We start from the raw sequence: 27,511 nt of genomic DNA, 5'->3' as shown, positions 1-27,511 counted from the left end.
TATGATAACATAAATGTAAAAATAGTAAGAGTAAATCTGGAAAAACAATAAAACTTGTGTAACTGAATATCCGATAAAGTCATGGTTATGTCACTATGCATTTGTGAACGTGTGGGGGTTTGGTCAGCGCTGATGAAGAGCAGGAGGAGGAAAGGAATCCTGCCGACAAGATTTCTCAACAATAACAACAACAAACGCTCTGTTCAGCTTTTTTTTGGCTGATTCTCAGACCGTGTGACCATTGGTTTGTCTGTCTGTGCTTGTAAGAATCTGAAAATGCACACAATTTCATCCATTTTATTAAAGTATTAACTGAACAACGTGGTCTTAATATTGTGTTTACATGCTGTGTTATGATCCAAGTATAACGATATGATGATACTATATTTGTATCCTAATCCACTCAAACCAGTGACAGATTAACAGTTTTTTGAAGATAAGAGTGTGTGTTTGAGTAAAGACGAAAGAAGATCCATTGCACCAAAATACAGATAGCAAGGAAAGACAAAGCAAGAAATGTCAGAATGAAAAGCAACAGTGGTTAATCTGCTAGGGATTAAAATGTTAGAGTGTTACCAGATGAGGGCGACGTCACACCTGCTAATCCCTCGCTGTCCTGACCTACTGTCTCCCCGCTGAATCACACACGCAATGACGCTGCAGTAATGCTGCAACCAGAGCTCCTGCAGAACCCCCACACTCTGAACATTTTCCCCTCATCTCATAAATATTTCACCTCCAGCTTTAAGATCTCTTTCTTTCAGTCTGATCGGTCATTCCTCAGGGAGCAAGGTGTCCGAGTCCCTTTGTGCGCAGAACAATGCGTGCGTGTGTCTTTGCTTCCTATTCAAACCAACAATAAGAGCTTTGACACACATTCACTGTCGGTCACACATGCACATAAAAAACAGATATAGTTTCCAGCAGAGAGGCAGAACTGAGCTGCTGGTTCCCCTGGGTCATAAAATGGATGTAGTGCTTTAATTTCTATGTCAGAATACTTTTGTTCTTTTATAATATGAGCTTGACGTCTTGTGTTAGATCCCCGTATGGAGTGGGCAGTGAAAGAGAGAGACACTCCTGTGATGACAGCTGGATCATGGAAAACTTCTCAAAGAAGGTATGGAAAATGAACAGATAGTCACGATACTGAAGAGGAGGAAATTTTAAAGCAAAAGTGTGTGGAATGTTACTGTGTTTGTTGTCCTTCACTGTTAGGTTAGAAGCATCATTTTCCAGTTTTTGGCTTGTTTTTTATTTCTGACTTTAAAGTAGCGGCTTAAAAAAAAATCACAGAAAAGTTTCCATTTATTTAGGAGGTGCTGAAAAGATGCTTGTTAAGAGTTTGATTTTCCTAAAATCAGGTTTTCAACGTTTTATTCAATTTTCTGTTTCGTTTAGGCTTGCAGCTCACGATAGTTGTATTCATGATTTCTGTTAACCAAAATAAAAAAAGTATGTTATAAATAAAATTTGAAAGAGAAGAAGCGAACACAGGGAAGCTGAAAACATAATCAGGACAGCCATGATTCAGACGTTACATTGCCTTTGTTATTTAATCAAAGATCAAAAGCTGTTGAAGTGAAATTCTAGTTTATATTAATTCTATTTATATTCTATAAGGATATTGGTAATCAAAACACTTCTCTCAACCTCAACAACAGTCCAAAAGATGGTTCTGTTCCCTTTCTTCACAAATAGTTTTTCAAACTTTTAAGTAAATATAAAGACACCAACAGGTAAAATTTTTTAGGATTTTCCCAAAAATGCTGCTTTATGCCTGTGTTGCGACATTTCTTTCAAGCTGAAGGTGTTTGGATCAATGGTAAGATCCATAAAAAAGTGATCATTAGCACATAAATCCCACGATTTCTTTCATAACACGAAGACTGCATAAGCTGCATAACCCTCACTGCTTTTCACTTCCTGCATTAAGATTACAAGCCCAGACAGGTTGGCAGGGAGAGTTTTAATTGGTGCTGCAGAAAATAAAAGTCACTGACATGTAGTAGGTAGATGTTAGACTCGAAACGCAAGAAAATGTGGAAGAATTTTATTTCAGGGAACCTTCTTTCTTAAAACAAACACTTCTTGGCATTTTTGATGCATAGTCACTCCTTTGCATTGATTTTATGATAAAAACTTCAAGCAAAGCCTGAACCAAACTGCTGTGTTGGGAATATCAGCATTAAATGGAAGTCACTACAAACCCCCATTATGAGGAAAGCACTGGTTTTCCTTTGTTATGGAGCGCGTCCAGAGAACAGACAGTCCTTGTTAGGAAGGTGATGTAGCGTCTGTCTCAGAGGACTATGGAGTCCGAAAGTGGCCATATAAAGTGCTGAGTCATTGTGACCCACAGTGTTCCCTTGTAGAAAGCAGGTGCATTAAAACACCTTTCAGCACAGGTAAGTGCTCCTCTTTTGGTCATTCTGCATTTATGCTGAAGAGAAAAGCAATGAAAACACCCGTCAATAATGTTTTGCCAACAGCTGTTGCGGAAACAGAAAAGCAAAATGGCAGTCATGCACACGTGAACTAAATCATAAATTATAAATCAGACCAGCAGCAGATTGATACAGAACAAAAGTCAAGCCAGCAGGAAATAAAAGAAATAAATTGCAATCACACAATGCTATTTATTTGACAAAGTGAAAAGGTTTGGTATTGTTTGCAGGCATAATAATGATAATAAAATGTTAATAATTTAAAGTAATACTGCTCAGAGTATGGTTCTGCTGGTTTCCTCCCTCCTGTTAAAATAATGTTTTTCTGTCCATTGTCACCATATGCATGCTGAGTTTGGGAGATTGCTGCAAAGTTAACAACTCAACGCCATGAACTGACCTCTGACCCAACATGCTTATTCAATTGCTGCGAAGTCTGATACTTGGAAAGGAAACTCTTTACAAATTAAAATCAACTTGATGTTATTGTTTTATAAGACTGAATTGAAATTAAGTGGGTACAAGGGTAGTTAAAACCCTATTTTAAAACCCTGTTTCCCCATACTCCTGCATTGTTTGAGGGACAGATTTAGTAATTAGTTCTCTTTTTTGCTGAAGTGACCTTCTGAATGTCACAAAGCCCCACCTGAACTTTGTATCTCCTAAAACAGATGCACGGGAGAAGCATAAACTAACCTAAATCAGCATCCTTGTTCCCAAACAGCAGTGAAGCTATCAAGAAAACTTTTTCTCTTCCTTCCTTGACCTTGATTGTAACTTAAGAGTAAATGAGCAGGGAGCTAAAGGGAACCTCTCGCTTCCTCACATCCTGCTGAGGTGGCTGATGAATAACTAAAGAATTACACGCTGCTTCTGGTAATACACGGCAGTATACGGTGATTCATTGTCTTACTACAGCATGCTAACCAGAATTTAGCCCGGGGCTTCCTTAAAACCAAAGTTTCCCCCTGACCTTCCTCTGCTCCTCCTTCTTCCTCCTCCATCACTTGAGTCCGCCTGAGCAGCCAATCAGAGCGCAGAGCTGAGGCCGCAGCACCCCTCCCCCCCTCTCAACCTCCCTACCGGAGTCATCCGCGGCACAAACCCAATGAGCTTAGAGAAAGTGGGCCGTCTCTGCGCTCTGCGTGGCCCTTCCTGCTTCAGCCTCAACTTTCTGCCTCACTCGTGTTTCCTGGCTTTCATCTCTCTCACACAGAAGAGCTCAAAAAGTGTCCGGTTGCCTTAGAATCACAACGGATTGGAGTCGGGATATATCTTTAAATCTTCCGCGCTGGGAAATAGAGCTCAAAACAGAAGTTTAGTTAGGTTTTTTTTAAAAAAATTGTTTTTGTTTAAATTAACTTTTGTGGGTTCGGGTAGGAAGCAGAGACAGGAGTCTCTGAGTTAGTCTGTATGAGTGTTTGAGCAGGGAAAAGCAGCAGGATGATCGCAGCTCAGTTATTAGCCTACTTCTTCACAGAGCTGAAGGATGACAAAGCAAAAAAGGTGAGCCTGTTTCTCAATTATTCATCCAATCTGACTGTCCAATGGATGCTGAGAGGAGAGCACTCACATGTGTCCGTCTTGCCTTTACATGTCGGCACTGCTTTGAAATGTACGAGTCAAGCAGGAAATACCGACTTTTATTTTGGTTTTAAAACATTGGTAAAAAAAACACCTTCCTGACCGTTGGAGACATTTGCCTCCTCAACGTGGCCCGGTGAGACGTGACTAACCGCACTGTTTGGGTAGTAGGATGTGTAAAGAGGGATGGCACGTATGACTGGAGCCGTGATGTAAGACTGGGAGGTGTGGCGGAGAGGACGAGGAAGTGAGTGATCTGGAGAGGCGACCTCACGGATGAGGAGGCAGGTCATAATTTCAGGGTCAACGAGTTTCTTTTGTTCTCCTGTTAAAGTTGTGCTTTCACGGTCTTCCGCTCAGCGGTGGTCAGCACAGATATAACTTGATTCAGATCTATATCTGTTCTCTAGGTCGTGTGTGTGAACCGATCGAACTTTTACCGGCTGATGCCGATATGCAGTTGTCTTTTGGGTCCAACCTGCTCATACTGACTTTAGCCAGTTTTTTTCCTCCTTAAGGACTGTAACACAGCAACTTATCACAATATCAGTCAGTATCAATAATTATTGATTAGTTTTTTGTAATAAAAGCTGAAATACTGCCAAACTGGTGGCTTGACGTTTCTTGTTTTATCCACAGTTTTTACTCCATGCTGTTATTTTTTATTTTTAAGCAGTTATGAATCACGGTGGTAATACCTAACCTGCTGCTGTGCAAGTTACCCCTTAGGTTGTTGCTAAGTAACAACCTGAGGAGTTGTTAGGTTGTTACCTAGTGAGTTGCTAGGTAACAAAAGAGTGAGTGAATTAGTTGATTCCACCAACTTTGCTTAGCTGGGCGGAAGAGGTTGAGCAGCTAGCTTTTCCTCTGCCTACATCTCCCAGAATGCTGTGCGGTTCTGAATCGGAGTTCAGTGAATATTCTGCGTATTGAATATTCTATCTGATGTATTATCTATTCGTATTGACCACGTGTCTATCGCGATATGCATTGTTATTGATTTATTGTCCAGCCCGATAACACACAAATATGTATTCATAGAGCTGCACGTGAACTAGTGATATTATTGACTCCTGCAACGGTGATATTAGTTACAACTGACTCAAATTTGCTAAGTTTTATTGTAGGTATTCCTAACCCATGTAAATATCAGGTGTCCTCAATATTAGAAAAACAATCATTTACATCGTTACAAATGTATATTTTATTGTTTCTGTACACAAATCACAGAAAATATAAGCTACTGATATATGGTTTTGAATTAAAAAAAAGGAAAATTAGAACATAAATTCCTGCATACATAGTAAGTTTAAAGCCCTTTTTAAAAAAACAAATGGTATACATGGGCACAAGGAATACAGTTTAATTGCTGTAAGTTTGTTTTTTATATAAAGTTGCTCGTTTGGATTTGATTAATATCTGCGTCTGCCAGATGAAGGGCAGATTTCTAGCAATTTCAAGGACTACAAGGGGCAACATCAACATGTGCTTCCATCTGTAGGATATTTAATAGTTCAATTGTGATATCTGGTATTATGGGCCCATATTTTCCTCACTTTTTTTTCTATTTCCACCATTCTTATTAGCTACAGAGTCTCCATCACTAAAATGTATACCACGTCTGAGCATCTCAATAAAAGTCCTTCCAACTGGGCAGAAATACTAGCAGAGCTTGAAAGTGTTGCACCTGGAATAAAAACTCAAACAGCCTCACAGGTATCCCGTCTTTGTAATCCTCTGCTTTGATTCTGTAGTGACAAAATCTGCTCCACGTTTACGATGTAGCAAAGATCTGGTGAAGTGAAGACAACACTCGAAGTACTAGGAAACAACTTTATTTGCAGATCAACGCATTTCGGCTTGTGGCCTTCATCAGGGTCAGACAGAGAAAGTAAATTCATCCTGGGTTTTTGGGGTGTATGTAAATATCCACTTCCCTGTCCATTTTTATACAATAAATTGGCCATCTGTGGCGTGTACTTGTACTTTCTGTTTGCTTGAATCCAACAGTAAGTGACCAGATCATTCACATTGAAATAAACCTCCCAATCAGTTTTAACATAACCCAAAGACATAAAGTGTGCTGATGCATTCAGTGCCTGAAGAAAGTAGGAGCTTTAAGTTTTGATATTTTTAATGAACAGATAATTGTTTTAGTCATTGCTTAGAGCTGATTTGGGGAAATGTTTCAGTTTTTGGCTGGTGCAGCACTATTTCAAAATTATATCTGTGTTGCTTTCTTGTTAAAAGGAAAAAAATAATAAAGAGAAGCAATGGATAACATTCCTTCAAAGTCAGTACATCTATAATGCATGAATGTTGTGAATGATGAAGGATAATTAGTGTTGCCTTGAAGTCTCAGTCCTGTGTAAAAACTAACTGGACCAGTTTTAGCTGATTTTACAACATGGCGTGTGTGTGTGGGTGTGTGTGTGTGTGGGTGTGTGTGTGTGTGTATAGGCTATTGTGGATCTAATACTCACTATCAGTTCCCGTAAGACCGGGGTTAAAACTAATATTTATTCTTAATTTAGACAGATTTTATATCAAAACTTTGCTATCTCTGACTCCTTAGAGTCACGTATTTTCTCTTTAAGGTTTCTGAATGACGTCACCAATAGTCTCTCTCTTTTTTTGTATGCGTAAAAAAAAAAGTTTGCACATGCCACGTCTGTTTTTACCTCTATATCATCCCCCAAATCACACATGGCGACCCTCGAGGCTGCCTTTCTCAGATCCCGGCCTGTAGAGGCGAAACAGCCCTCATCTACAGCCGGTGCCTGAGGTAACACAACACATCTCCCTCCCTGCTTTACGCCTGCTCTCTTCCTTTCTCTGCCTCCCTAAAATAGGCCAGCTTTGAACCATGTGACCACAGGTGACAGCAGAGGGCTTATGCCTGCGCACAGCGATCGGCAGGTGTGTTGCCAATGTGGAGTTTATCATTGCTTCAATTATCAAATAGATAAAAACTTTTCCAGCTCAAAAACTAAAACAGGGAAATGTTTTGCTTAAACTTTCTTGTAAAATTGAGTTAAAGTTGAAGTTTGAACGGTTTTATTGTTCTAAAAGTATTCAGGATATTGAGGTTCTTCATGCTGACGTCCACTCAGTCAGCTGAATCTGCTGCGCTGACCTTGTCTGACTTCCTGACACGCTGCTAGTTCCCATCTGCAGCGGCGGCTCGCCATGTCTGCATGGGTGTGTGTGTGTGGGCGTGCGCGCGCTTATATTGGGATAAGAGACCGTACAGAAGGGGGCAGTGTGGAAGTCAGTATTTTTCCACATAGTGAGGCTGTGTGTGTTTGCATGCACCTACACACACGCGCTGCGTAGCTGCATTGAGTTTTCCTGAATCTCCGTGTGTGAAGGAGACGGACGGGGCTTTGTTTAGGAAAAGAATGCAAACAGAAAGGAGGATGGGTGGAAGGACTGGGGGGAGGAGTTGTAAAGCAGACTCTGAGTTGTGTTGGAGGTGAGTTGAGGGAAACGTGGGACCTTTTCAAAAACTGTTTGGAGATTCAGTCTTACCTCAGGGAATGTCAATAGAGGAAAAACTAAGCAGTTTAACCTCCAAGCAAAAGATTTATTCTGAGTCTCTACTTGTTAGAGCTCTGTCGGATCAGATGATGCAGTGCTTTAAAACATGCTTATGCATTAGCAAAAAATGCTGAGTCAGAAATGCTGCGGTTCATCCTGAGTCAGGAACAGAGTGGTGGAAACGTATCGCTCCTACCTCAACAAAGTAATTTACTTTCTTTTTTTGAGCTTAATTATTCCCGATTGGCAAACACATTTTATATTCTATATAAACACATAATTTCAGCAACTTCGGTTAATACAAACAGCAGTTTTATCATCTTAATTATGTGAAAATGTATCTGCCTCCTCTGGAATAGGACCTGTCTCACAACATGAAGTAGGCTGGAAGATTTCAAAAAACCACCCATCATGTCGCTACCAAGAGAAATTCAAAAACACATGAGAAACAAAGCAATTGACTTTAAAGTTTGTCAAAAAGTATCTTGATGATCCACAAACTTTAGGTATAAATGTTTTGGAAGGTGTGCATCCCATGAAGTAATTGTATTTTAGAAGAACATCTCCATATCTACAGTAAAACATGGTGATGGTGAATCGTTCTATGGCTGCTTCGCTTCTTCATGACCTTTTTTGGCCTGCTGTAATTAATGGAACCATAAATTCTCCTCTCTACTTGAAAAACCTGAAGAAAAATATTCGACCTCATTTGGTTGTGCAGTAGGAAAGTTATCAGGAGCCCACCACCAAGCCCAACCCTGATTGGCTTCAAAAGGTAAGGTTTTGGAGTGGTCCAGTCAAAGCTCAGAATTAAATTAGAGTGAGATGCTGCATGACCTTAAACAGGTTGTTCATTCTTGAAAATTTTTTATAGATCTGTAAACTTTGTCAGTTATTGGAGCCAATTGATGTTTTTAGCTAGGCTAAAACAAGCAGTTCATCATTTGAAAGCTGTATTTTGTGTTTAATCTGATTATATCAGATTTATTTAAAAATGTTTGTTGATCTGAAACATGAAAATATGAGAACAAAAGAAAACAAACTTTGGATACTTTTGCACTTTTTCACATCCCCCTGCGACCATTTGGAGTTTCATCGCTGATAACTTCTCCTTGCTGTAACAAAAGATCAATTTGGGCAGCTGAGAACACTTTGTTGTTCAAGTAGACCTAAGGATGCCTTTCTTATTTCCCTGCTTCCCTGTGGAGCACATTGTTATTCCTGACGGAGGAGCACAGCCTCTGAACAAGAGGATTAGCTGAGAGAAAGTCCTGTGCTGTTGGTTAGCTGAAAGCAGAGTTTAAAACCGCTGCTTTTTTATGGGAAGAACATTAAAATCATCCAGTTTGGACGCCGATTAAACACGCATTGTGTTTCAGAGCAGTTGTAGCCAGCAATAATGATTTAATTATTGAAGCTCCAACAGGAAGAGACTCCGCGATGGACATGAGGGGAGTTCTAGCGGTTGGCATAAACACAGAGTTGGAAGCTGTGATAGTACAACCATCAAACTTAAGTGGCTCATTTGCGAACAGCGGCGAACAATGGCTGTGATGGAAAAATACTCAACTTCCACACCAGAAGAGTTATTTAAATGCAATGCAATCTGAAATAAAGTATCCAGTATGTTATCTTTTCAATAATTTACCAATATGTTAAGTAAAGACCAGCATCGGCGGTGACCAATGTTAATTAAGGCTGATGTATCATGCATCCCAATTAATCTACACAACTTGTGTAATAGGAGTGCATAGCGGTGAGGTTGCGGTTTTAAAATGTAACTTTAAATATCAAAAATATTAAGAAAAAGTAATAATTATCTGCTGCATCATAATCTGACATGTTCAACCAAAGAGCTGACTTGTGTCTTCGGAAATAACGCTCGCAGCTAAGCCTGATAAATAAATGAAATAAGCTTTACAATTTCCCTTGTGATGATTAATATTTTTAAAGGGCAATTTTGTTTAGATAATAAATAACTTGTTTCATTTGTGTGTTCGGTTGTGTTTGGGTTTTATTTCTCTCTTTCTGTCTTTGGTTGTTTTGTTTATTTATTTTGGAGATTTGAAATGTTTTCCATTGGAAGTTCGTTGCTCTGTCAGACTGCAAAGCTACATTATTATACCATGAATTATATCACTTGGTGTCAAAACAACAATATTATCGTTTATCGCAATAATTTCGGGGACAATTTATCGCCCAGCAACATTTGTTATCGTGACGGGTGTGAAATGTCAGAATAAAGCTGCTAAAATGTGATCTGCATGTAAATCTCCTATTGGTTCATTTTGAAGCTAAATGCTAAACCTCTCCTTGCCACTTATCAAAACTGGAATTTATCAAATGTGATAATTTTTAAGAGAAGACCCTATATGTCTAGAGTGAAATATAATGGTGGCAACTGGACGTCTTTTGTTTAGGAAACAAGATATGATTCCTTCTGCTTAAACACTTCAGATTGTCATGTACTGTATAACTATAAATCTCTGCTGGTACAATATTGGAGTCATGTCAGCACATTTACATTAAGCAGATAATGTAACTCTTAACAGTCAGTATGACTTTATTTTTTTATCAGTTTAAAGAAGTCAGAGGTGTTGGTTTGCATTTTCGTGACCATATTTAAAGCTTATATAAGGAATTTAACACCTACAGTATAATTGGCAGTGAGAAATTGTTTTTACTGAATACAAATGTCCTGTGTGTTTATCCATTACACTGTCTGGGGTTTTTCAACTGTTCCAGGGTAATTTTTATGCTGCTGCATCCAGAAATCACATTGGTTTTGCTCAATCAGGTCAACTTTCTGAACTATGGATGCAACATGAGCATCAAAACGCATGACTTGTTCTGACGTTTGGATCGGTTTGCTGAGAACCTGGGATCAATGAGTGACGAGCAGGAGGAGAAACTCCATCAGGACAGAAAAGAGACGGAAAATGTAGCACAGTCAAGACATAATGTTTAATTTACACATACTTACTCTTAACATTTAGTTAGTACACTCTGTTAGGAAAATTTTTCCTCCTAAAACCTTTTTTGGATGAGAAATATTAACAGAAATGAACTGATGATGTCACAAAAATGTAATCAATTTAGTCAGAAGATGCAATTTCTCTGAATCAAATTAGAATAAAAATCCGACCTGATTGAGAAAAATGGATGTCATTTTTGCATTCAATAGTGGAAAACAGTCCTAATTCAGCTGAAAAAAACATGGACAACTTCCAAAAAATATTGTTTTATCCCAGTGTTTTCATTCAGAAGTGATGTTGGAGCCTTCAGATAAAGCAGTGTTATCGTCGTCAATGTGTGTTTTTATTCAGTTCAACCTTCTCAGGTTGTTTTAGCTGCGAGTCAGAAAGGCTGACCTGGCCCTTTAATTTTTTCTGATCTATAAAATTAAAATTCCCGTTAAACTATTCACGCCCTCTGAGTCTGTCCTGAAGATCGTGGTGTTGCAGAAAATAGCAAATGTTGTAACTCATGAAACAGGAACTTGCGACATTTCCACTTGACTGTGTTTTTCCCCACATAAAACCGAATGGATACCACAGCGTACACACACATCCACTGTAACTGAGATCACTGCTGATTCTTATTCATCCTGATTCTCCTTCACCACACATATCACATAAAGTTTGTTGCTTTATTGCAGTGTGTGAAGTAAAACTGAATTTCACCAGAATTGTTCAACATCCTGTTTCCTAAAAGTCCAGACGACTCTGACGAGGATCAGTGATGACCAGTGGAGTGGGCGGAGCCAGCAGGGCAGCTTTATGGCTGCCGGAAACCATGATAGTTACTTTATGGCTCTTTATCAGATGAGTTTGGACTATTACTAATCAGAGTAGCTTTTGAATTGCTTTCTCTGTTACTGATTGTTGACTTTTAGGGTAATTTTGTTTAATTCTTTAACCTATAAAGAATCATGCTGACATGATGGTTTGACACATCCTGGACTCTCCTCTCAATATATAATGTTACAAAATTTGGTGCATTGATTAAAATCTGAGACAAATGGGGCTGAAACGATTTGTCAGATTTTTCATGATGATTCGATTGTCGAAACAATCGTCAACTAAATTAGTAATCGATTAATCGTTAATTGGAGTATGCAGACTCACAAAAATGCCCTTTGTTGCAAGAACAAAAGAGTAAGCAGTAATTATGTCAAAACTGTATGAAAACTATATAATAATAAAAATCTTAATCTGTAAGTATGATCTTCACAGAACTCCTCAAGTGACAGTTTTAGCATCACGTGGTTCCTGTTCTGCACAAGAAACAAACAAAAAAGATCCTATTAGCATTTTTGTTATCTAATTATGAATTGGTTATCCAGAAAATATTCAACAAATCATCCCTACGCTGTGTTGATGTGAAGTCAATCAGAAAAGGCAGAGTACGTTTTAGCTGCAGATGCATTTTTTGGGGGCAAGATAATGTTTTTTTTTCTTATTCAAATCTGAATAATCTGAACAGTGTTTTTATTTACATCTCTTAATGTATTTCTAATATTGTATAAAATAAGCTTAAGTGATTAATTGAAAAATCAGCAGAATGTGACAATTTTTTTTATCCGATTGATAATCTGCAGAATACTCTATTACTAAATCAGTCGTTCGTTGTAGCCTTAATTATAATCACATTACGACTAGAGGTGCACCAACTGCAGTTTTCTGGCCGATCGCCGATTACAGATTAAAAACTCCTGACCTGCCGATTCCGATTTTGGCCGATACCAATTTATTTTGGTCTAAAATGTTGCTAAATGTAGCAAGGAAGTTGATGAGTTCCCAACAGTGAGATGACTATTATTAACTGCAAACATATAGACCTGACCTGGTGGGCCGGTCTGCTAGTCAAACCTCTCTCACAGCACAGCAGAAGAAGATAGCAGTTGATTTAAATATCTTTGCCGAGGTAGATAAACTCGGTGGTTAAGATCGGCTTCACATGTAAAAATTGGCCCATCACTGATTTCCCAAAATTAGGGAAATTGGCACCGATAAATCGGCTGGCCAATAAATCGGTTATTCCCTAATTACGACCAATAATGTGATGTCGTTTTCCTGATGTGTGTTTTCAGATTGATAAGTACCTGTATGCCATGCGCTTCTCTGATGAGACGCTGCTGGACATCACCAAGCGCTTCAGAGCGGAGCTGACCAGAGGTCTGGGCAGTGACACCAACGCCACCGCCTCACTGAAGATGCTGCCAACGTTCGTTCGCTCCATCCCGGATGGAACAGGTGAGTTAGTTCCTCTGAGATTAATCATGATCCTGGGGTCTGTGCCAGGATTATGCTGCTGCTATTTTTACACAGACTAATCTTTCTTGCATTTGTTTACTTTTCAGAATTAAATGCCCTGCTTAAAAACTAAATGTTTTGGTGTCTAGAATAGTCAAGTAGATTTCATCCTGCTCTTCATGTTTTAGATGTTTTGACCTGAATCGAGTTAATAAAAGCCTGGTAATCACCCACAGAGACTCGTATTCCTGAGGGATAAACCCCGACTGGAAATATTTGTGGGTTCTTGTGCTGCTCTCTCATCTGGATTGTTAAATTAACGTTGATTCAAAGTGATTCCTGCTCACAGGCATGATGGATTTTCAAGCTGTTTCATGATCAATACCTCGGATCAGCGCCTCTCGTCATGCCAGTGACGTTTGTACTGAGCCATTGTAATGAGAGCTGTACTGTATAAAACACAGTAGTGGACAGAAACAGGAAGTAGAAAATAATTAATATCAGAATAATCTTAAGTAGACTTATCTATGTAATAAATCTATGTGGTTTATCGAATCTGAAACTATTAAACATTACATAGTAGAAAGATTAAACTCCACATGCCTTGTTGAAATGTTGTTTAAAAAAAGCTTCACCTTTAAGAAAAACTGTTTAAAACAGACCATCACGAATCAATATGAACATCTCAAACAAAACAGGACACTTGTTCTGGACGGAACTCATTAATAAATTAACATAATAGCAACTCTTCACAGCTTTTAGTGTATTTTACACAATCCAGCATAAATATACAGCTCTTAAACCACTAAAAATGATCAGTTTATCTGAGTTTGCCCTGCTTTATAGGTTTATCAGTTTATCCCTTTATAGGTTTGAGTAAAATGAACATTGTTCTTTTATTCTATGAACTACTGAAAACTGTATCTGAAATGCCAAGCAAAAATTTAGTTTTTATTAGCAGAAAATGAGAAATGGTGAAAATAACAAACAGCATGCAGTGCTTTCAGACCTCAAATAATGCAAAGAAAACAACAATACAAATGTTTTAACTCAGGAAGAGTTCAGAAATCAGTATTTGGTGGAATAACAAGGAGGTTTTCAATGGTTTTCAATGCAGGGGTCTCTTAATTTTTTCCAGAGCTGCATATGTTATATTTCCCAGCCTTGTTTATAAACAGATTTAAAATAAAAACTTTTAATTAGCAAAGGAGAAAATCCTCCTCGTTGACTAGATGATTAATGTCACCATAAAGCCTCTGGTGATGTTAAGCATCAGAACATCCAGGATGCTGCGCCTGGACTGAATAGTCTGAAGCTGTAAGTTGGTACAAGAAGAAACAGGAAAGTACAGTAACACTGCCTTGAATGGAGAATGATCCAACAACAGAGCACAGACTGATCCTGTTCTATTATTTTACATTATTTTTTGACAAACATTGCATGACTTTGATTGCAGAATAGACATTTTAATGAGGCTTGCCTTTCTTTACTTTTTGGAGTCAGGCTGTTTGTCACATAGTGACCCATATTCAGCGTAACATGTTTGCAGCTTTCATGATGAATACAGGGCGGCTCTGCAAGAAAACCTGTTCAAGGCTCCAGAAGATTTAAGACTTTCCAGCAGGATTAAACTTACAACTAGAACCAGAATAAACCGGTTTAGATCAAAATTTGAATGGGCCAGTCAAAGGTTACTGTTTAGAGTCTAATTCACATAGAAGCTTGAAATCTAAGCATCATTTTCTTAATTTGTATTGTTTTATCAATTTAAATTTGAAGAAAATATATGTACTTAGGTTTGTAGTTTTAACCTGAAAAGGCTTTTTTGCAAAATCGTACATTCTTTCCTGCAAAGTAATCTCTTCTCCTCCTCTTTCCATCGTCTCTGAATCGACAGAGAAAGGGGATTTCATCGCTTTGGATCTGGGAGGCAGTGCGTTCCGGATCCTCCGTGTCAAAGTGAGCCACGGGAATAAGCAGACCGTTCAGATGGAGAGTGAGGTCTACGACACGCCGGATGAAATCATGCACGGCAGCGGAACCAGAGTGAGTTCATTTCAAAGTCCAGGAACACGAACGCAGCTTCCCTTCCGCTCCCTTCACCTTGTCCCTCCGCTCCTCTCCTCCAGCTGTTCGACCATGTGGCGGAGTGTCTCGGAAACTTCATGGAGAAACACGACATCAAAGACAAGAAACTCCCAGTTGGCTTTACCTTCTCCTTCCCCTGCCGACAGACCAAACTGGACGAGGTAAACATCTCTTAAAGAAGCTGCAGCTGAGACCAGATGTTGAAGATTTTAGGTTTTGACATCCAATCTGAAATGCTTCTTTTGCATTTTTTTTTCCCAGGGATATTTGATAAAATGGACAAAACGCTTCAAAGCCAGCGGTGTAGAAGGGGCGGATGTCGTCCAGCTGCTCAACAAAGCCATTGAAAAACGAGGAGTGAGTCTCGTTATCATTCCTAGTGGGTCGGCCCAGACATCCGGGAAAAACTCCTCCGTATGACGGTTTATCCATTTCAGGACTACGAGGCTGACATCATGGCAGTGGTGAACGACACCGTGGGAACGATGATGACCTGCGGCTTCGATGACCAGCGCTGCGAAGTCGGCATCATCATCGGTGCGGCTTTGTTGGAACAGGAGGGGATCGGGTCCGATTAGCGTAGTGAGTTAAAGCGCTGGTTCTGTTTTTGTGCCTGCAGGAACCGGCACCAACGCCTGCTACATGGAGGAGCTGCGTCACATCGACCTGGTGGAGGGAGACGAGGGCCGCATGTGCGTGAACACCGAGTGGGGCGCGTTCGGGGACGACGGCAGTCTGGAGGACCTCAGGACACAGTTTGACATCGAGATAGACCGAGGTTCTCTCAACCCGGGCAAACAGCTGTGAGTTAATCCTTCAGGGCGGTTGTCTTCACACAGCAGTTACTGTCAAAACAGCTCAATGAGAAGGTCTGCTACTTTACTTTGTTTTGATATTTTTCACTGTCGGTCGCATTAGAACCACAGCTTCCTTTTAAGTTATTGAGATTTCATTCAAAAATCCACCAAAAAGTGGAGTTTGAAAAGAATCAATGGTCTCTAAGGTTTCCAATCGGAGGATTTGCTCTCAGGACTACATAGAGTCGACCAGTGTATGCTTTAATCTCAGTATGAATTACGAAGGCCTCTGAGGTTTGTTTGAGAATAAACAGCATCAATTAGACAAAGGGACACAGCAGACAGCTCAGGGAGAAAGTGTAAAGCAGTTTACAGTTTAGAAGACAATATTTCAAACTTAAAATCATCTGAGAGATTTTATCATCTGAAAGTGGAAACAGTTCGGTACACCTACCAAGACATGGCCGACCGTCTAATCTGACATTCCAGGTACAGAGAGCTGATCTAAGTAAAGATCAGGGGAACAATCTGGGCTTTATGGAAGATTTTCAAGAAAAGAATATTATTGATGGAGTCTTGAGAAGTTTATTTTGCATGAACCGATATTGGAGACATTGGAAGGTTGAAGAAGACGGCTCAGACAGAGGCCAATATTAAGGCGTCAAATTACAAAGTCAAATATTTTTAGTCATGTTTTAAATATGCAGGATTTTTTAACAACTTGATTGCACTATAAAATGGCACTATGTGGCTGGAAATACACAAATACCTCCTGTGCAATTCGGGAAGAAAAAGTTGTTCAAAAAAAACAAAGAAAAGCTTTGAAATTTTGTGGTTGTCACTGAAGACAAGATGAGAAGGTTGAATTATTATAACACTATTAGGTATTCAAAAACAGCCGTTTTTTTCTGTGTCCTGCAGTTTTGAGAAGATGGTCAGTGGGATGTACATGGGGGAGCTGGTGCGTCTCATCCTGGTGAAGATGGCCCGAGAGGGGCTGCTGTTTGAGGGGAGAATCACCGCAGAGCTTCTGACTAAAGGCACACTTCCGACCAAACTTGTCTCAGCAATAGAGAAGTAAGTCCACAAAGTAACTCTACAAAATACCTGTCGTTATAATAAACTAACATATTAAATCTCTTTCTAACCTTTGCTTTTGTTTAGGAGTAAGGAAGGTTTAATCAAAGCAAAAGAGATTTTAAGTCGACTTAATTTGGAACCGTCTGCAGAGGACTGCGTCGCTGTACAGCATGTGGGTATTCTTGCAAAAATGCAACTTGCATAATATCACTTTGTAGGTGAGTCAGCATAGACAGTTTATTAAAAGAAATTAAACAAAGTATCTGATAAGTTCTGCCAGAAAACACACGAAGCATTAAAACTACAGGATAATGAGCCGAAAAGTAATGCCAACAGAAAAATGGTTTACCAGACTCAACCTGAACCATCCTCTGTAAATCCAGGACTCTGGACCCTCCACAACACATGTCAAACCGGAGGCGCGTGGGCCAAATCCGGCCCATGGCAACTATTTATGTGGCCCTCAACACTCTAAAGCAGGGGTGTCGAAACCTTTTGTCATGTTTGCCAAAATCGTGACTCAAAAGAACTCGCGGCCCAAAACAATGAGAACCAAAACTAAAGTAAAGCAAATAAAGTAAAAAAAAATTTTTATTGTTTGGGGTTTTTTTTTTTTTAGAAAAGGGAGTTTAGTCATTATAGATCCTAAACATAAAAATGTTATTCCAGGTTTACTATATTCAAAGAAAGGCATCTTGTCTTCAAATTTGGTAACATTTCATTGTTATAAACACGATTTAACATCTGTCTTAAACATGAAGGAGTCTTTATTAATGTTTGCAAATTTTGTCATGAAGTGTCAATAAGTAACGACACTTTTAATGGATTTCTAATGCTAATTTTAATAAAACCTTGCATTAAAAGGCTCATTATTGACCGAATAATGCAAAGTTTACTCTTTTAATGGACTTTTAATGCAACTTTGCTTCAAAAATGTCATTATTTACTAAATGACATTCATGACAACATTCGTAAAGACTCCTTCATGTTCATGACAGGTGTTGTATCATGATTATAACAGTGTCATGTCAGTCTTATGCACACCCCTTCAAATAAAGTGTTACCTCAAGTTCTTTTGGGCTCAGTATAACAAATTTATTCTCAGTTATAAGACCATAATTTAGGGTCACTCTCTTTAAAAATGCTTGCTATTTAATTGGCCAAATTCGGTAAATTAAATAAAAGTTGATTTTATTGTAGCAAAGTCTGTAAAAATCTCTGGATAAACGTTTATCTACTTACTGTAAAAGCTTGGTTATTACACTTTTTGCTTTACCCAACATTTTCCATTGTGACAAAATGATGTTGGTAATAATTTCATCCCGATTTAAAAATTAAAAGTCAATTTGGACGGGCCAAATTTCTGTCAATGTCAAACTGCTTTTGGAGAGGCCACACAAACTCAGTCTAAAGGCCGCAAATGGCCCCCACGCCGCACTTTGGGCACCGCTGCTTTAGACGATGTAAAATATGTTAAATATAAAATTTTTAGAGAAAAGCTATAACTCTTTAACAGCTTGTTAACAGGTAGGTTTATCAATACGTTTAACCGGCCCTTTGAGGATATTTACGATGCTGAAGTGGCCCAAACATAAAAATGACTTTGACACCTGGTTCTACAAGAATCCTTCTCTGGTTTTGCACCAATTGCGTGTAGTAAATGTTCATTTTAAGGATTTTTTATACATGCACTCAGCTGCTACATGAGCCTTCTGCTTTCTTTGGTTTTGATCCTTTAGGTTTGTTCCATCGTCTCTCATCGCTCCACCAACCTGGTAGCTGCTGCCCTGGCCGGCATCCTGCTGCGGCTGAAGGAGAACAAGGGAGTGGCGCGACTCAAAACCACCGTGGGCATCGACGGCTCTCTGTACAAGATGCACCCGCAGTGAGTGTGTCGATACACACACCCCCTCAGTTTATATGACAGATTATGCAGACAGCGACTGATGTTCTCTGTCCACTTGAAGCTACGCTCGTCGCCTCCATAAGACCGTCCGGCGTTTGGTCCCCGACTGCGACGTCCGGTTCCTCCTGTCAGAGAGCGGCAGCGGGAAAGGAGCTGCCATGGTGACGGCCGTGGCCTACAGACTCGCCGAACACACCCATGAAATCGCCAAGATTCTGTCCAAGTTCCGCATGACGACGGAGCAGCTGCTGGAGGTGAGGAGAGAGTCCCGCCGTCCCGCCGTCCCGCCGTCGTCATCCGCGACTCTTTCCCCGTTTGGTTTGCTGATGTTTGTGTTGTTTTAGGTGAAAAATAGAATGAGGACAGAGATGCAGAAAGGCCTTTCGAAAAGCACGCAGGACGTCGCCGTCGTCAGAATGCTGCCCACGTATGTCCGTAGCACACCTGACGGCACAGGTAATGCTCACTCACAGCTCCGACATAGTCAATTAATCTACCGTTTATTCTGATGGATGCAAAAATTGGCATATTCTGCTGATTTTTCATTTAAACCTCTTTTATACATTGCAAAAAATTGTATTCCCTTTTTAAATGAGTACATAAACACTTTTGAATGTAAATTTCAGTTTATTATAAATCACATTTAAAACGAGAGTAATTGGACCCACATGCTGCACAACAAGGTTAAAACAAATCAAGAAAAAAATCATTAAACCCAATAAGCTGAGAAACGGATTACGTGTATTACAGCCTGTGCATAGAAAGAAACAGAGGAGTAAATTTTAACCAAAAAAGTAAAAAAAAAAAAAAAAGTGACTTTAGAAACTCAGAAATATCCCAAAAACAATTCTAGGAAGTTTCTAATATTAGTCTCAAAATTAAACATTTTTTAAGCAGATTTTTGACTTTTCAAACTCAGAAAAGTCCAAGTTTTTTCTTCTGGCAAACATTTACTGCTTCTTTTTTTTAAACATTTTACTGCCTAAAATGCAACAACATAGCATTGATCTTTCGTGGCAAAGAATTAATCTGCAGCTAAAAAATACAACTAATACCGACACGTCAAAAGCTCTGCTCAGTTTAACATCAGCTTGGAGCTAATCTGACTATTTCTTGGATTAACCAATTAACAATTTAATAGAAAATGGAGCTTAATAGGAGACTTTTTTTCACAGTAATTTTAACCAAGTGAAGAAGTTTTTGGTTGAACATATTTACAAACAAAAGTTATATATATATCTTTAAATATATATTCTTTACAGTTGTGGCTAAATTACTGCTCTGAATGTGTTGTTCTTTCAACAAATGGCCTTTTCCTGTCTGTATGTTTCAGTTAGCAGTTAATTGATTACTAAATTAGTTGACGATTATTTTCATAATCAATTAATCACGATTAATCTGATTAATTGTTTCAGCCCTACTACTCAAATTAAAAATCTTCTTTGTGGCATTAATTCAATTTAGCACGAGCTCATTCCTCTCATACTTTCTGTTAAACTTTTATCAACTTTAAACTTTAAAACTTAAAAATCCCAAACTTTACAGGGTACCAACTCTATGATCAAGTTTTAATTTCTGCTTTTTAATGCTGAAATCTTTGTGCCGTTTATCACAAGCATGGCTGTTTTTGCTGCTTGTTTATTCATTCTTGCATTTCCACACGCCTGCAGAGAATGGGGATTTCCTGGCTCTGGATTTGGGGGGAACCAACTTTCGAGTTCTGCTGGTCAAGATTCGCTCCGGGAAGAAATCGGTGGAGATGCACAACAAGATTTACGCGATTCCTCTTGAAGTGATGCAGGGCACAGGAGAAGAGGTGAGATCCCTGAGGAGATCCAAGGGTTGGTGAAAAGCTTTAGCCTCAGTACCTGTTTACCAGATCATACTGGGAGGATTAAGGGACTGGGAACAGGATGCCTGCTGGTTACGAGACAAAGGCTGGAAGGAAAACTAACAACCCAGATGAAGTGATTGGTTCAGATTAGGATCAAGTTAACAATCTTTAAAGCTTAGATTTGAACTTAACAGATTTGCACTGGCTGAAGCTAATCTGCTTCCTCCTTTAGATCATCCTCATCCTCACTCTTAGGATGAAGGCTGTGAATCTCAATGTGGATATAGTGGAAACTACAAAGCGTCAAACATGTTTCCACCATGTGTTTGGGCCTTTAAAGACCTTTTCCCCGGGTTTACAGTATTTTTGCCTGTTAGTTTTTGTTGATGAACTTATTGTGTCTAACCTGAGTCACCGTGAGATTAAATTAGTGATCGAGTTATTCAACAGTGACCCATAATATATTATTTACAGTGTTGTGAAAAAATATTTGCTCCATTTACAGATTTCTGATCTTTTTGCTTGTTTGTTACACTTAAATGTTTTAGATCATCAAAATAACTTTAATATCAGTCATATATATAGCCAGAGTTAATACACAATGTAATTTTTCATTGATGATTTTATTAAGGGAAAAAATAAATCTAAACCAACTGGGCTTTATGGGATAGTTATAGGGCTACAAGTTGATTACAAACCTGTAGAATGAATAAATCACTTCAATACAATCTGTCTGCGTAACGTAAAAGATGCAAAATGCAACAACAAACCAGATCAAAAGAAATTCAGTGGTGAAATTAAGTCCTTGACATCTATCAACTCTTTCCAGAAAGGGCTACAAAGGAGCCAGAGCTTTGGGACTTTAGTGAATCAAGAACCGCCTAAAGTGCATTTTTCACCCACATCTGACTCCGTTTGCACTGTTTCTCTTTCCTGTTCTGAGATAGCCGCCATTTTATTTCTGTATCAACTGGCTCCGCTTAAGGACGGCCAGTGGCGCCCTCTGTTGGACGGTGGCCAAATTACAAAGACTAAAAAAAGGTCTTAATGTGCATTATTAGAACTAATTTATTATCTAATAAACCATTAATTGACATTTAAATGTAAGTCGATAAATTATTTTGCATCCCTGAGATCAATGTCTGAATTATTGCAAATGGTTAATGCTAGTTGTGGTAACCAAGAGTAGAACAAGCAGTTTCTGGGTTTAGTGGAAATTTACTTTTAAGTCCAGGTTGATTTTAATGTGTTCTTCTCTGTTTTGCCTAAATGAATATAAAAGCGTTGTTTGAAAATGTGCTTATTGTATTTTCTGAAGTTATCTTGTCTGATATTAAAATGTTTTTCTGATCTGAAAATCTTTTCACTGCATTGTATATCCACCTCACATTTTTACTTTTGTTTATAAAAAGGTGTGATTTACTCAGTAGGAAACCTGAAATAACTTTGAAAACATGAAGCTATTTCATCAAGTTCTATATATTTATAATCATTTCTTCTGCTGCAGCTGTTCGATCACATAGTGCACTGCATCAGTGACTTCCTGGACTACATGGGGATGAAGACCGCATGTCTTCCTCTGGGCTTCACCTTCTCCTTCCCCTGCCAACAGACGGGTCTGGATGCTGTGAGTAAATCTTCTCCTTCGTTTGCTCCAGAGTCGCTGAGCAGTTCATGACGCTCGGCTTCTGCATGCAGGGCATCTTGTTGACTTGGACCAAAGGCTTCAAGGCGACAGGCTGTGAGTCTGAAGACATTGTGGGACTGCTGAGGGACGCCATTAAGAGAACCGAGGTAAGATTTAAAGATGAGCATGTTTCGGTTTACAGCGGCAGTTTAAGGTGTAGCTTAGCATGACGGGTCGGGCTGCTTCCTCAGGAGTTTGAGCTGGATGTGGTGGCCATCGTCAACGACACAGTGGGAACCATGATGACCTGTGCCTACGAAGAGCCCACCTGTGAGATTGGACTCATTGCTGGTTAGTTCCTGTTATATATCGAGTCTAAGGCTGCGTTCACACTGCAGCCTGAAGTGATTTTTTTTTTTGTCAAATTTGATTTTCTTTGTCGTGGTCGTTCACACTTCCGAATATACGAGGCTTGTATGTGATCTTCAGTATGAACTGCAAACAGCCTGAAAGTGTCCCACATGCCCAGCAGAGGGCGCAATAACGGCACACATAGAGAGCGAGCTCAGTGTTTTGCCAACCGCCATAAAGAAGAAGAAGAAGTGCTCGGTGTTTGCAGAAGTAAACATGGATGCTAATGGTGAAGCATCGCTTATGATTTTGAAGTTGTTGTCCGACGGGAGCAGCACATTAACAACTTAATCCTCATCATCGTCCGTCATGGATGTTGTTTTCCTTCCTGCTTGCGGGTATCAGGATGCAGAATAGTGACGTTTGTCGAGTATCATTGACGTTCAGGTCGCTGAATGCGACATTACGTCACATTTGAATCGGATACGTATCGGATATCCAAGTGGCCTGGGTCGCATTCGACAAAAATCCAACCTGTGTTGTTCAGACTGTCGTGAAAAGATCAGATACAAAAAAAAAAAAAATCAAAACTGGGTCTCTTCAGGCTGCGGTGTGAACTCAGCCCAAATGACCAATATTCACCTCCCTGCGCTGCGTCGGCTTTAAGTGTGCGTCTGGCTGCAGGAACCGGCAGTAACGCCTGTTACATGGAGGAGATGAGGAACATTGATATGGTCGATGGTGATCAGGGACGCATGTGTGTCAACATGGAGTGGGGAGCTTTTGGAGACAACGGGTGCCTTGACGACTTCAGGACGGACTACGACCACGCCGTGGATGACCTGTCGCTTAACGTAGGAAAGCAAAGGTGATCAGAAACATTTCTGTCCTTCCCCAGAAACACTCGCTGATGTTTTCAGTTCTGGAGCGTTTTTACACGCTTGTGTTTCAACGTTCCAGATATGAGAAGATGATCAGCGGCATGTACCTTGGTGAGATCGTGAGGAACATCCTCATAGACATGACCAAGAGGGGCTTCCTGTTCAGAGGGCAGATCTCTGAAACCCTGAAGACCAGAGGCATCTTTGAAACAAAGTTCCTCTCACAGATCGAGAGGTAAGACACAAGCAGCCCGTCTGTGGGTTTCTACCTGCAGGAGCTGCGGCTCCGAGAAACAAATATAAAGGAAGTTTGTGCTGCAGGAAACATGTAAGGGTTTGGTTATGGCTCGACAATAAATCAATAAATAGACACGTGATCAATATCAATAGATATTACGTCTGAAACAATTTTCAAAAATTTCTCCTAACTTTCTTAATTTCTCCTAAAGTCAAAACGGTTGCCACTTTCTCTTTGGTTGCCTAGCAACAGCTAAGCGCTCTTTGGTTGCCTAGCAACAACCTGCTAAGTAACTTGCGCTGCAGCAGCTTCAGGTTTTGCCACTGTGCCTCAAAACGGCTTAAAAATGAAAATAGCATTTGCGGGACGTGAAAGGGGAAAAATGACGACAACCACTTCAGAGGAAACTGTGGATAAAACAAGAGATGTGACGTCAAGAGTTTGGAAGCGTTTTAGATGTTTTAAACATAAATCAAACTAATCAATAACAGGGTTTCCCCCAGAAAACTTGATAAGCCCCGCGGTTGGGGCGCTAGGTCAGCCATTCGTTCAGCGGCCTGCTGTGTTTTTGAGTTAAAAAATGTTTAAAGTTGACAGGAGATTTGAAAATATCACTTTACTTGGATTAATGCTTGAATACCGACTATAAGGTCTTAAAAAATGCAAACATTTAAAAAAAACTAAAATAAATTAGCAGTGCTTAGCCTGGTGGGGGCACAAGTAAAGCCTGGTGGCCCGCCAGGCTTATAATACTCTCAGAGAAACCCTGAATAATTATTGGTATTGAGTGATATAAAATAGTTACATCATGCCATGTTTTTCAGCCACATTGCCCAACTCCAGGTTTGGTTAACTTAAATTAATCATAATGTTTTGTGTCTTCAGTGACAGGTTGGCTTTGCTTCAGGTGAGAAGCATCCTGCAGCATTTAGGACTGGACAGCACCTGTGACGACAGCATCATTGTCAAAGAGGTAAGGTGAACAGGAAGCGTAATTAAAAAACTATACGACTCAAACCGAGAACAGGAGAATCTCGTTGTTATGCCGTTGAATGAAAACGTGTTTGACGGAGCGCAGGAGCTGCAGACAGACCTGTGTGTGTTTTCTAGGTTTAAACAAGGACTTCCTGATTCTGTTGCTGCAAATTGTGGCAGCTGGTCCAATGTGTTAGATGTTGCAGTGATGATGAGGCTCTGTGCCGGTAGGTGTGCGGAGCGGTGTCGCGGCGCGGCGCTCAGCTGTGCGGGGCCGGGGTGGCAGCTGTGGTCGATAAGATACGGGAGAACCGGGGACTGGACCACCTGAACGTCACTGTGGGAGTGGACGGCACACTCTACAAGTTACACCCACAGTAAGTGTGACATAATGAAGCCTTTAATCTGATTATTTAGGTAATCGCCAACTAATTTAGCATTTGATTAATTGTTACCTGAAGTATACAGACCAAAACAAAAGAACAACAAGCTCTGAGCAGCAATTAAGCCAAAACGGTTCAAAAATATTTATGTTGTATATAAGATATGTAATGTGCAACCCAGAACTAGGCCTGTCACAATGAACAATAAATTTATTGCACGATAAATTCAAAGAAACTCGTTTTCATTTGCTTGATTTATTATTTTTCTCTTTTCTTTCTCTTTTTACTAAAGCTTGAATGATAAAAGTCTTGAGCCTGGTGCTTTGAGCTCAACTAACAAAAATAATTTTGTTTACAGATGCTTCATAATTCATTTTATTTGTTTTTTCAGTTGTTTTCTTTCTTTATTTTTGATATTTAAAATGTCTTCCAGCTCCAGTCTTTAAATGTTCATTAGAATTTAAAGGTTATTGATCCTTGATAAAGCGTTATTGTGTTATTGTGCCATTATTTCTATTGTATTACTTGAAAATGGTCTCAAAACAACAATATTACCGTTTATCGCAAAAACGTCTGGGACAATTTATTGTCTAGCAAATCCCAAAACTACTCATTTAGTTCAAATGCTGAAAAAAAAATCTTTTTTAGCACCTTTTGCTATCCAGTCATTAATCAGTAAATCCAAACAGTAAAAAATCAGATCAGCTCTGCACTTTTCTGATGGTAATTCAAGCAGCATCCTTCTAACTTATTAATGTTAGAAGTATTTGTTATTACAAATGATCAAGCATCCACTGAAGGGACGCTATGTTATTGCATTTTATGCAATAAAATGTACATTTTCTTACTTCAATTAGCATTTTTATGTATTTCTAATATTGTATAAAAGGGATTAAGTGGTTAAGTGAAAAATCGACAACGTGACAGAATAATCGATGGAATGATCAATTAGTAAAATTGATTGTCACACGTCTCGTGTTTCTGCGTAGTTTCTCCCGGATCATGAAGCAGACGGTCAAAGATCTGGCTCCGAAGTGCTGCGTCACCTTCCTGCTGTCTGAAGACGGCAGCGGCAAGGGAGCCGCTCTGATCACAGCGGTGGCCTGCCGCTTGAGGAAAGAGGTGAAGAGTAAAAAATAACAACATATCAGGCAGCTTATGCCTTTCAGTCCACTGCAGCCATCCTCCAGCTGCTACTTCATCCATGTGTCTTCCTGAGACAGAAAGGGGAACGTCGCCCTCTTTCTCTGCTGTGTTTGGCAGCAGAGGTGATCCTTTCTAATTAAACCATAGCTATCAGCATCCGGCCTCTTTAGGGTGTAATTTTGTGATTTCAAAGGTTAATTACAATTAATTATAAGCATAAAACATCTGTTGAAACATAAATAAATCTAATAAAATATATATTACCCACTCTTGGTTGCTCCTCTGTCTCCACCTGGTGGATTCCTCTTGTTACTGCATGCTGGCGGTTTTCCTATCAGCTTTATTTTGTTACATATCCAGAACTTTTAGCAGTTCAAACCAAAGTGGGTCGGTTTGGAGCTGTTACTATTTTTACAGGATGATTTAAAGAGATCTGATGGAGTAGAAATAAGTGGAGAAGGAAGGGAATATTTGTGCTTTGGGTTTTAATGGCTCACCCATATATGATGCAGTGTGTTCATCATCGTTGTTATTTATTTTATTATGATGTTTAAAAATATTACTGCTGCAAATATGATGCGCACACAACTCGCCACTGGCTAATTTCCCCTTTACTGACGTTTTCCTGTGCGCAAAAACCTTCATGTCATGTCTCTGCTCTGCTCTCTGGCTGCAGAGTTTATCTGTAGCCTGGTGTAAACAATTCATGCTGCTGGTGCTAATCGCAGCTGCTAGAAAACCCGCAAGAGCGGAGTGCCAACACAGTGGGAAAAAATAATCAAGCTGTGCAACATACATATATAATATATGAATCTACCCCCACTTTATAAAGTAGATTTTTTTTCTTAGAAAAGTCTCAGGAAAGTTTGAAGGTTGTGCTGCAACCTTAAAACTCTTTGACATCTCTTTGACTAAAAGCAAAAAGAAATGCTTGGATATTTAAAAGTGCATTTTCCACTGTAGAAGCTGTCCAGACATTTGATCAGTTGTTCAAAAATCTGCGTCTGTAAGTGGAACTTTTTCTGTTTTCTGTTCTGTTGGATGAGTTTAGCTGTTTTAAAACCGGTGCTCCGTCTGTGTTCCTGTCCTGTTGTCTGTCTGCCAGCTCCAGTGAGGCATCCAGGTGTTTTTCTTACTTCGGTCTGCAAAACCCAGACTGGACATGTTGCACATTGTCAGTCTGACTCTCAATCAATTGAACCTCAATTCATCTGAAGCAGCTTTTTTCTGTTAATATTTGCTCGATCGGTTTTATTTCACTTAATTAGGTTTTTAAATTCAATGTTTTGACACAAAGGAGTGCATGAATGTAAAGAGGAAGCAAAATGGCAAACGGTTTTCAATTTTTCCAAATAAAAATCTAAAAAGTGTGGCGTGCA

General features: G+C 39.5%; 1 protein-coding gene across 2 annotated transcripts; it reads left to right on the top strand.

Moving 5' to 3' along the window:
• Positions 1-1,010: 1,010 nt before the first annotated feature.
• LOC116718418 (hexokinase-1-like) lies at positions 1,011-27,511 on the top strand. Of its 2 annotated transcripts, none has more exons than XM_032560318.1 (21): positions 1,011-1,120; positions 12,664-12,826; positions 14,724-14,872; positions 14,956-15,075; positions 15,176-15,271; positions 15,352-15,451; positions 15,534-15,717; positions 16,633-16,788; positions 16,876-16,963; positions 18,531-18,676; positions 18,759-18,951; positions 19,042-19,153; positions 20,368-20,513; positions 22,039-22,158; positions 22,230-22,325; positions 22,410-22,509; positions 23,194-23,377; positions 23,470-23,625; positions 24,514-24,601; positions 24,835-24,980; positions 25,976-27,511. In XM_032560318.1, exons 1-21 carry the CDS (start codon positions 1,019-1,021, stop codon positions 26,124-26,126), a joined length of 2,796 nt encoding a protein of 931 aa, XP_032416209.1. In that variant the 5' UTR covers positions 1,011-1,018; the 3' UTR covers positions 26,127-27,511. The 2 variants fall into 2 exon arrangements, with proteins under 2 accessions (XP_032416209.1, XP_032416210.1); XM_032560319.1 differs by lacking the exon at positions 1,011-1,120 and adding an exon at positions 3,564-3,953.

The sequence above is a fragment of the Xiphophorus hellerii genome, chromosome 4 (assembly GCF_003331165.1).
Source record: "Xiphophorus hellerii strain 12219 chromosome 4, Xiphophorus_hellerii-4.1, whole genome shotgun sequence".
NCBI lineage: Eukaryota > Metazoa > Chordata > Actinopteri > Cyprinodontiformes > Poeciliidae > Xiphophorus > Xiphophorus hellerii.
Note: the sequence above shows the minus strand (reverse complement) of the source record. Positions and strands in the feature narration are given on the sequence as shown.

Bases quoted from the DNA above. Each gene is read 5' to 3' on its own strand.
- LOC116718418 (XM_032560318.1), top strand. From the start codon at position 1,019: ATGAGCTTGACGTCTTGTGTTAGATCCCCGTATGGAGTGGGCAGTGAA. The intron at 19,154-20,367 runs GTAATGCTCACT...ACACGCCTGCAG, and splicing joins TAGCACACCTGACGGCACAG to AGAATGGGGATTTCCTGGCT. The intron at 22,326-22,409 runs GTAAGATTTAAA...CTGCTTCCTCAG, and splicing joins ACGCCATTAAGAGAACCGAG to GAGTTTGAGCTGGATGTGGT.